Genomic DNA, 9,127 nt, shown 5'->3' with positions numbered 1-9,127 from the left:
GTACCTTTGCATTCATGTCCATCAACGTCTCGGCCAACTCAGAGCGGCCGGTAGGGGGGTTTTTATAACCCTCTCTTCGGCTTTCAGGGTTTATTACTCAGAGCAGCATCACCGGAGTTCGAGCCTCTCCCTACGAGAAATCATACTGATAGCTCTCTCTCAGTCACAGGCAGCTTTGGACTGCGTCTTTCTGTGTCATTCTTTTCAACTTTTTGGGGTCCGAGATTAAAGATGGAGCAAGTGCAAGTACGGGATCGGCCAATCTTTTTGCTGTTTGTTCTTTCAATCTGTTCGAGTGTTTTAACCTGTGGAGCCTCAGATCTGTCGTCGGACAGGGCCGCTTTATTGACTCTCCGTCAAGCCGTGAGGGGACGTTTGCTTCGCTGGAACATCTCGGTCGAGAATCCATGCAAGTGGAACGGCGTCAACTGCTCGAACAACCGGGTGACCGAGCTGCGCTTCCCCGCCATGGGCCTGTTGGGTCCACTGCCCGTTGGAATCGGGAACCTCACACAACTCGTCACACTCTCACTCCGCGTCAATTCGCTCTCCGGGCCCATACCGCCTGACTTGGCGAACCTCGCCCAACTCAGGAACCTCTATTTGCAACAAAATCACTTCTCCGGTGAAATCCCCGAGTCCCTGTACAATCTGAAGAGCCTGGTGCGTGTAAATCTCGCTTACAATAACTTTTCCGGGGAGATTTCGCCTCGTATTAACAATTTGACGAGATTGGGCACTCTGTTTCTGGAGGAGAACAATCTCACTGGGTCCATTCCTGACATTGATATCGCCCCTCTTCCTCAGTTTAATGTTTCTTTCAATCGTTTAAATGGGCCAGTGCCGCAACGGCTTTCGGGTTTGCCCGCTAACTCTTTTGAAGGTAACTCGCTATGTGGGAAGCCGTTGCAGGCCTGCCCGGGAAGTGGGAACCGAAGAAAGTTGTCCGGTGGAGCAATTGCGGGGATTGTAATCGGGTCGTTTCTTGGTTTTGCGCTCATTGTGCTTATTTTGATTCTCTTCTGTCGAAGGAAGAGCGGCGGGCAATCCAACGAAGTTGCGGTAGCGAAGCGTGGCGGGGTTGAGATTCCAAGGGAGAAGGCGGCGTTAGATAGTGAGAGTATGGGTGCGAGTGCTGAACATTCGAGAGGGAGTAAGAGGCGCGGCGGGAGTAAGCGGTTGGTGTTCTTTGGGAATGTGGCCAAGACATTTGATTTGGAGGATTTGTTGAGAGCATCGGCTGAGGTACTCGGGAAGGGGACGTTCGGGACGGCGTATAAGGCTACTTTGGGGAAAGGGATGACTGTGGTGGTGAAGAGGTTGAAGGAGGTGACGCTGTCGGATAAGGAATTCCGGGAAAGGATCGAACAGATTGGAAGCATGGCTCATGTGAATTTGGTCACACTGAGGGGTTACTATTTCAACACGGAGGAGACCCTTCTCGTTTATGATTACGTTCCCTTGGGAAGCATATCTGCACTTTTGCATGGTGAGCATTTTCTTCTTGGCTTTCCTGTGATAATTAGATTTCTTTTTTTTTTGGCCAATTCGAGAATGTGAGTTCAATTATGTCTATATTGTGCTGACTCTGTGTCACTACTCGCTTTCTTTCATTGTTGATTTGTTTTTCCTGAAGTGGGTATGTATCATTGCTGATTTTTTCTTCTCTCGTCATGTTTAAGAAAGATATCGCCACTATTCTTTTGCTTAGGCAATTACCGCTTGTTCTCAATGAATTGCTATTCTAGATAGAGATAATATATGTCTGGCACCATATCGCCTCCAATTGCAAAGTACAGTGCTTTTCCTGGATCATCAACGTCCTGAACTTCAGTTTTTCAAGTATAGATAGTTGGCATTCTTTTGAACCGTCCTAAGGAAATGGTTTTGTGTTTGTATGCAGCTGTAATTGTGCATACACAGTTCTTTCATGTAGGATAATGCTTGCGTGCTTTCTCTGATTTTTATGCTGGTATTCCAGTACTTGTACATCTGTCCACTTGTTGAAGACCAGTGAGTTGATCGGTTATCTGTGCGTTTGATTTCAATGGTTTTGCTGTACACATTGTTATGTGGTGCATTTGCAATGAAGTGCCCATTCTCTCATTGAAACTGGCATTGACAGTCCAACTCAGGACTCTAGTCATCTTGAGGGCTTTTGTCTATCTGCGGAGGAACGCTGTATGCGTATTCAATTTTTCCTCCCTCTAAAAATCCCATCAGCCCAGCACCAACTGGAAAGGAAGAAAAACAATCAATACTGGTTTTTGCGATGTAAAAAATTTCATTGAAAATCAAATTTTAATGCTGATTCATTTTGAGATAAAAGCTCTGGATGAAAGGCACATAAAAAAATGAATGTCGAGGTCCTTTGCCTCTTTTACTTCCTTTTATATCTCATTCATGTCTCTGTTGTTTCATTGCAGGAAACAGAGGGTCTGGAAGGACTCCATTGAATTGGGAAACCAGGACTGGCATTGCTCTTGGAGCTGCCCGGGCAATTGGATTCCTACATTCACATGGCCCCACAATTTCCCATGGCAACATCAAGTCATCGAATATCCTCCTCTCCAGCTCGTATGAAGCTCGGGTCTCTGACTTCGGTCTCGCATCCCTTGCACTTCCCACCTCCACTCCAAACCGCATTAATGGTTATCGTGCCCCGGAGGTCACAGATGCTCGTAATGTATCCCAAAAAGCAGATGTCTACAGCTTTGGTGTGTTACTTTTGGAGCTGCTTACTGGGAAGCCTCCCACTCATGCCCTGCTGAATGAGGAAGGCGTAGACCTCCCAAGATGGGTCCAGTCTGTTGTTTATGAGGAGTGGACTTCTGAGGTGTTTGACCCCGAGCTACTCAGGTACCAGAGTGTTGAGGAGGAAATGGTTCAGCTCTTACAGATAGGTCTTGAATGTACTGCTCAGTACCCTGATAGGCGTCCTTCAATGGCTGAGGTGACAAAACGAATTGAGGAAATGTGTCTAATTTCTAGTTCACAGCAAGAGCAAGGAACAACACGGGACTTGTCTACTGATGTGGATGAAGGGTTGTCGCCTCGGTTGCAATCGGTTGATTCAAGAGCACCATCATCTTCATAATAGCATCAAAGAAAGATCAGAAATATTCCTTCAGTGTCTTATATTCATCATACTAAATTTAGTGCTTATATTAGTGTTCATTCATGAGTTGTCTTCTTTAAAATCAACTTTGCAAGGTCGCTTGCCTCTCTTTTTCTTTATATCTTCTTGCCTTCACTCATTTTCGTGGCAGGGTTTTGTGTAAACCCTGTAGTTCATTGTATTTAAAGTTCAATGGGAATCTCAAATGTTATCATCTTTATTTGGTTTTGTTAATATTGTGAATAACTGTTCCTATGCTCTAGTATGATTAAGATCTTTGACTTTAGTTATTCATGATAAGATTATTAGATTTATATGCAATATTTTGTTTACACGATTGTTGGTTTGGACGCTTTAAAGCGAGTTTTTAACTCAAAATCTTGTGAAGTGTACTTAAAACGGCATTCTGAGGTTTGAAGATCCTCTCCATTTCACTATTAGCTTGCCTAACTTTATTAATAAACAAACTGATCGGTTAGAACGGAAAGCCTTTTCCAAAATGGAAATAGGATTCGAAGGATGGACCAAAAAAATGGAAAAAGAAGAGGAAGAAGCAGAATTCTGGTCCCCAATGCCTTACTCGAAACAAAAAGACATGCCTACATGAAAGAAAAGATCAACGATCTCCTGCTGTCGACTCGTTTTAGCAGGCTTATCAGATGCTTTGACTATTTATTGGGTTCATTCTACTTCTAAGAATCGACCAAGCTTTTGTTTTTAATTTTTTCCTTTAGTACCTTTTACATATATTAGAATGGTATTGTATGTAATCTAGAAATTCTAATGTTTCCGTCAAATCCTTTTCTTCTTAGGTGACTGAATGATTTTGTACGTTATTTTTGTTCTTATTGGATTCCCAATCCAAAGTAATAATATAATTTATGCTATGTTTCTTTTGCTTCTTATACAACTTTAATTTGTTGAAACAAAGTTGTCTGAGTTGGTTGTTTATTTATTTGTTTTAATAAAGCAGGAGCAGAGAAATTTATGAGTCTATTTGCTTTCCGGTGGTACAGAAGATTTTGATATTATGGTACTTACAACGGTCTTCACACGTTAGGTTGGGTGTCAATGTTTTAGAAGATTCAAGGAAATATAGTTTGATTTGTTCTTATTGTATTGTGAAATGGAAAAAGAGAGAGAAAAAAAACTATTCAATGGCCCCTTCGATAGAAAAAGGAAAATTTGCATAAGGAAGGTCTTATATATGCTGAAAGAATGGTCTAGACATTATGACATATCATATGGTATTAAAATGTTAGGTTAGACGTCAATGCTTCAGAACATAGAGAAAACGATATGGCAATCCATATTTGAAATATCATAATTCCAAGGGAATATTTCTGATTGAAAAGGAAACAAGATAAGACCTTGAATATGCTTAAAGAATGGTCCATTTTGATCATCAAGGGACAATCATCAATATTTAAGGTGACCATGTTGTCCTCACAAATTATTTATCTAGTTTCTAGGCTGGCGACCTTGCTGTCATGGGCATTATGTGGGGGTTCTCATATAACTCGCTGCCATAACTACCTCCCACAACCAACTGGCTGAAATCGAGAGAAAAACCAGGCGGGACAGTGATCCTGCTTTCGTTCTGGCACTAGTAGAGTATATCAATACTGTATGAGACCTGAACTCCCTTCAAAATTTGCAAATTGCAATTCAATAAACTTGGCTTTCTAAGGTAGAGCATCAATGCCCTTATCTGCCACCAAACAATTCATGTGCAGAGATGGTACTGAAATCAAATTTGAAAGCAGTAATCAAATGTCCCTCATTTCGTTATCTTGATCATCATAAAACATTTCGCTAAGGACAACAATTGTGCTAATTGGAGCTGGGAGCAAAGTATTTGATAAACTGCATTATACCAAAAAAAAAAAAAAAAGAGCCTCTAAATAAACAATCCAAACATCAGGTAATCGGGTTAATCCATCCTCGGAAAAACTCAGAAACAATAAGAAAGAAACAGTACTGCTGTTAAGGGAAAACAGATAATGCACAAAAGACTGGCTCTAATGATATCAAAGTACTGTACATAGAACTTATTTGGGGCAAAACTACAATGCAATGGAGGAAAAGACTCCACCAGGAAGAGTTTCTATCACCACATTTGCTTGTCAGACTTTCCTCAGTCTTCATCTGAACACCAAAGAAAGTCGACCCATGAATCATTTTGCTGTTTTTGAGTGCTTGATTAGCCAATCAATGACAACATCTATGTTTATCGAATCCTTGCATGAGATCATATAGCAGCACACTTCTCTGTCTTTAATAGTTTCGAGGCCTCTGAAACCACTCAATAAAGCGTTAAGATTTCAAAATCATATAGGGAAGGAGAACGAGAAACAAGATTTATTATCACTATAATTACACTGCTACTAAGATTTTTCTTGGACTTACAGCTGATCCACCAACGCTTGCTTGGAAAGAGCTTCTGACTTGTCAATTTTGTTGCCAAGAACAAGTAAAGGAATTTCACTTATTGATGGTTTCATCAAGAGGTCATGTAGCTCAGTTCGAGATATGGGAATACTGTCTCTATCAGCAGCATCTACTACATACCTGTTTTTGCATCCATCATAAATTGAAGACACCTTTACCATTACTAAATGAACTAAACTGGGGCTATCACGCCCACGTAAATAAAGAAAGTATTGTGAACCATGTGCTAATTTAGCTAATGAAATAGATAACTAGCAACTACTTAGATTTTGAATAGTCTCTGCAAGATTCCAGCTTATCTACCCCCTCCACTTCTAAAATATTGAATTGATCTTTGAAGTTTCAATTTTCCTTTTGTTTGTGAGTCTGGCAAATGCCGTATGAGGAAACCTGCAGCATAGTCATCACTTGATGCAACTTATAAGATGAAATAGGCATGTATGAATAGCAATCCCACCCACAACCTGGTGCTAAAAGAAAAACAACTATGTACTGAAATGCATTGAAGAAGAACATATGAAAGCACATCAGATGCAGATTTTTTTTCCCTCAAATGATAAGTGTGTTTTTTTTTTTTTTTTTTTTTCCAAACAGAGTGACAAAGTTCACGAATTCGAAGATGAAGTTCAACGGCCTTCTTATTCTATGCTTTATTGCAGATCCACAAACTTTGATGTCCATTTTCAATTTCAACTCAAGTCTACATGACCAGGAGTCAAAAAGGTTCTGCAGTCAACCTCACTAAACTGTGGCTGTGATGGCCCAGCAAGAAAAAAAAACTGTAGCTTAATTAATGTTATTTTATTATGGTACCTGATTAGAGAGTTATCTCAAGAAGTCAAATTTATCCCGTAGACAATGCTTTGTAGCGCCTGTAAAGCGAGTAAGTATTTAATATATATACATTAGGACTTATATGGGAGTCAGAATTAGTTTCTTGGGGTCAGAGCAACATTCTTGAACACTGACGGATATTTGCTTGTGTCGCTAAAAGCAAGTGGCAGATAAATGAATTGTTAGAAACCAGCAGAAGATACTTTGGTACAACAAAGAGAGAAGATCAAAGACTAGAGGCATTACAGAATCACAGAGACACCACGGCAGTAACGCTCCCACATTGAACGAAACCTCCTCTGCCCTCCAAGGTCCCAAAGCTTCATTGTCACATTTCCCTTAGTAACTTTTCGCATATTGAATCCAACCTGGTTTTATAGTATTAATAATCCGTTGTTAGGTAAAAAAAAAAAAAAACCGTTGCAAGATAACGAGAATAAAAAATTGTGCAACAATTTCTTCAAGGAAAGATACCTACAGTTGGAATCATGTCCTCACTGTAAACCCCTGTCTGGCAGACATAAAGGACTAACGTCAAAAGAAAGCCACTTACAAGTACCAGAATAAATATCAGAGATTATGTTTACTCACAGCAATGGCATTAACAAGAGATGTCTTTCCTGCATTCTGAAGGCCAACGAGAGAAAGTTCCATTTCCTGTTTAAAGAATAAGCTGATACACAGGCACACAGTAGGAGAAAGCTTCAATTATTGCAGCACCCAATTATAGTAGAAAATCCAAATATTGAATTCAACCTTTTCTATATTTTTATAAGTAAGATAGATGAATACAACATTTTCTATTGCATTGATCATACCAATTATGAACGATAGAAGTATTAGTATCACTTTGTATCCTATTTTAACCATATATGCAGGGATTATTGTAATGATGATAGAATATTAACGAAATCTACTATTCATAAAACCTACCCAGATCACAGCATTTTTACCAAAAAATATGGAGTGGTATAACGAAATAAACAGCCAGCTCCAAGCTCAGAGCAGTTCATCCATTCCAAAATTAATGCAAATTGCCCCCCAAAAAAAATTCAGTTTATCTTACATATGCTCTCATATTTCACAAAATTTTTCATACTTCACTAAATATGAAATTCTAAAATGTCACCACAAGATCATGGAGGACATTCAATATTCAATTAAAACAATAAATTCATAAAGCTGTTCATGAATGATATGTTTTAGAATAAGCTCAAAAACATACCGGATTTTGAATATTGAAAGATGAAAGCTAGTAAACAAAACAAAGCGCAAGTTCAGCTTTAAAAATAAGTTCAGGTTGAATGGCTATTAAAAAGTCCGTCTTTCCTAAACTTTCCGTTTGGTTCCAAGAGGTAAATACAGCAATGCAATTCTTTCTACCGTTCCTGTTGAGAGGGAACAGAAGAAAAGAAAGGAAAGCAAAACTTTGACATGGGCTTGGGGGTGTCCATGTAAGCTTGATAACACCTATATTCCATGCCATTTACCTACCTGAACAGAGCGGGAAAGAAAAAAATTGATGGATGACAGCTAATGCTTACTAACGATATTTTCCCATATTTTCTCAGCAACTAAGCATTGAGAGAAAATATATCATGCAATTCATTATGCCATTCTTCTCATTCGTTATTTGACTGGGATGAAAAATACAAACCGGCCGGGCTTAAAACCTGCCATGAATGAATGACAATATTCGAAAGTAAACTGTAAGAGATCAACCAGAAGGCCCAGAAAGTTCACAATTAACAAGTCCCTTTTCGGGAGGAATAATTAGAAATCCCATTGCATTATCCAAGTTTTTAGATTTAAATTTTCGGTATTTTGAAATAACAAAGACACAAATAGACGCACAAATCCTCTTTAGAGAACTCCGTAACAACTATTGCAACGAGTTCTTCGTTCTCTATGGAAGTACCAACCAAACATCATGAAGCTTCAATAAATTTATCCCGCGCTTTCTTGTCAAACCAAACGTCGAACGCAACAGAATTCCAATAAAGTCACATAAAACAAAAGCAGAAAGCAAGAACAAGAAAGAACGAGGATGAAAAACAGAAAATAAAAGTTGAAAGGTTACCTCCGGAACCAGTTGAGAAAGGAATACCAGAGACCCATCTCGAAAGAAGCGAGCTTTAGCGCTATGAATCAGTAGAATCCGGGATTTTTTCAGGAGGGGTAAGCGAAGGAAAGAAAGTAAGCCGGAAGGAAAAGCTTCCTGTGCGGACGAAGAAATATGTTGTAGGAAAGGTAGTGTCCGGTTTCAGGTACGTTCTTGTGATACGTAATGACTGCTGTCCACCAGAGCTATCCGAACGTGGGGGATATCAGCAAGAAGCCAACAGTACTAGAGATTATAGATGGTACGCCATGGCTTTCCCTAGGTATGACTATGATTCCTCCCTTAATTGAAAATTTTCAACGGCACGGAAGAAAAACGATTGATAGAGTTTTGGAAAAAGATGGATTTTACTAATAAAAAATTATTATTATTATTTTTTACTTTCTATTTATAAACATCAAATTTTTTTAATTTCTTAATATATTTTATAGTTTTGATTTATTTGGTTGGAAATAACTTAGAGCAAATGCCAGTAGAGCTATAAATTTAGAGTAGTGCTACATTTCCCGAGAACCTACCGAGAAAGGTAAAATAAAGTTTTTATTTTTTTTATTTGTTTTCATTCATTTTATTAGAATTTTTAAATATTTTTTTTAAAAAAA

The 9,127-nt window shown here is 39.0% G+C and overlaps 2 protein-coding genes across 5 annotated transcripts; one reads left to right on the top strand and one right to left on the bottom strand.

Annotated features, from left to right (window-relative positions):
- On the top strand, window positions 1-3,352 carry LOC122302908 (probable inactive receptor kinase At1g48480). The gene is made up of 2 exons (XM_043114375.1): window positions 1-1,489; window positions 2,427-3,352. The coding sequence occupies exons 1-2, from the start codon at window positions 232-234 to the stop codon at window positions 3,095-3,097; spliced, it is 1,929 nt and encodes a 642-aa protein (XP_042970309.1). The 5' UTR covers window positions 1-231; the 3' UTR covers window positions 3,098-3,352.
- A 1,671-nt stretch (window positions 3,353-5,023) lies between these two features.
- On the bottom strand, window positions 5,024-8,839 carry LOC122302907 (ADP-ribosylation factor-like protein 8c). Of its 4 annotated transcripts, none has more exons than XM_043114373.1 (6): window positions 8,484-8,839; window positions 6,995-7,076; window positions 6,882-6,910; window positions 6,650-6,771; window positions 5,528-5,689; window positions 5,024-5,413 (listed from the first exon to the last, which is right to left on the bottom strand). In XM_043114373.1, the coding sequence occupies exons 3-6, from the start codon at window positions 6,891-6,893 to the stop codon at window positions 5,296-5,298; spliced, it is 414 nt and encodes a 137-aa protein (XP_042970307.1). In that variant the 5' UTR covers window positions 6,894-6,910; window positions 6,995-7,076; window positions 8,484-8,839; the 3' UTR covers window positions 5,024-5,295. The 4 variants fall into 4 exon arrangements, 3 of the variants coding, with proteins under 3 accessions (XP_042970307.1, XP_042970305.1, XP_042970306.1); XM_043114371.1 differs by having other exon boundaries at window positions 6,882-6,914; window positions 8,484-8,836; XM_043114372.1 differs by lacking the exon at window positions 8,484-8,839 and adding an exon at window positions 7,337-8,400 and having other exon boundaries at window positions 6,882-6,914.
- Between the last annotated feature and the right edge of the window lie 288 nt (window positions 8,840-9,127).

Source organism: Carya illinoinensis, chromosome 3 (assembly GCF_018687715.1).
Source record: "Carya illinoinensis cultivar Pawnee chromosome 3, C.illinoinensisPawnee_v1, whole genome shotgun sequence".
Lineage (NCBI taxonomy): Eukaryota > Viridiplantae > Streptophyta > Magnoliopsida > Fagales > Juglandaceae > Carya > Carya illinoinensis.
The sequence above is the reverse complement of the archived record's forward strand: the minus strand, read 5'-3'. Positions and strand labels throughout refer to the sequence as shown.

Excerpts from the sequence above, each read along its gene's own strand:
- LOC122302907 (XM_043114371.1), bottom strand. The coding sequence starts at position 8,521 with ATGGGTCTCTGGTATTCCTTTCTCAACTGGTTCCGGAG. Across the intron at positions 7,077-8,483 it reads TTTCTCAACTGGTTCCGGAG|CTTATTCTTTAAACAGGAAA; the intron begins GTAACCTTTCAA and ends CCTGTGTATCAG. Across the intron at positions 6,915-6,994 it reads CTCTTGTTAATGCCATTGCT|ACAGGGGTTTACAGTGAGGA; the intron begins GTGAGTAAACAT and ends TATGTCTGCCAG.
- LOC122302908 (XM_043114375.1), top strand. The coding sequence starts at position 232 with ATGGAGCAAGTGCAAGTACGGGATCGGCCAATCTTTTTGCTGTTTGTT. Across the intron at positions 1,490-2,426 it reads CATATCTGCACTTTTGCATG|GAAACAGAGGGTCTGGAAGG; the intron begins GTGAGCATTTTC and ends GTTTCATTGCAG.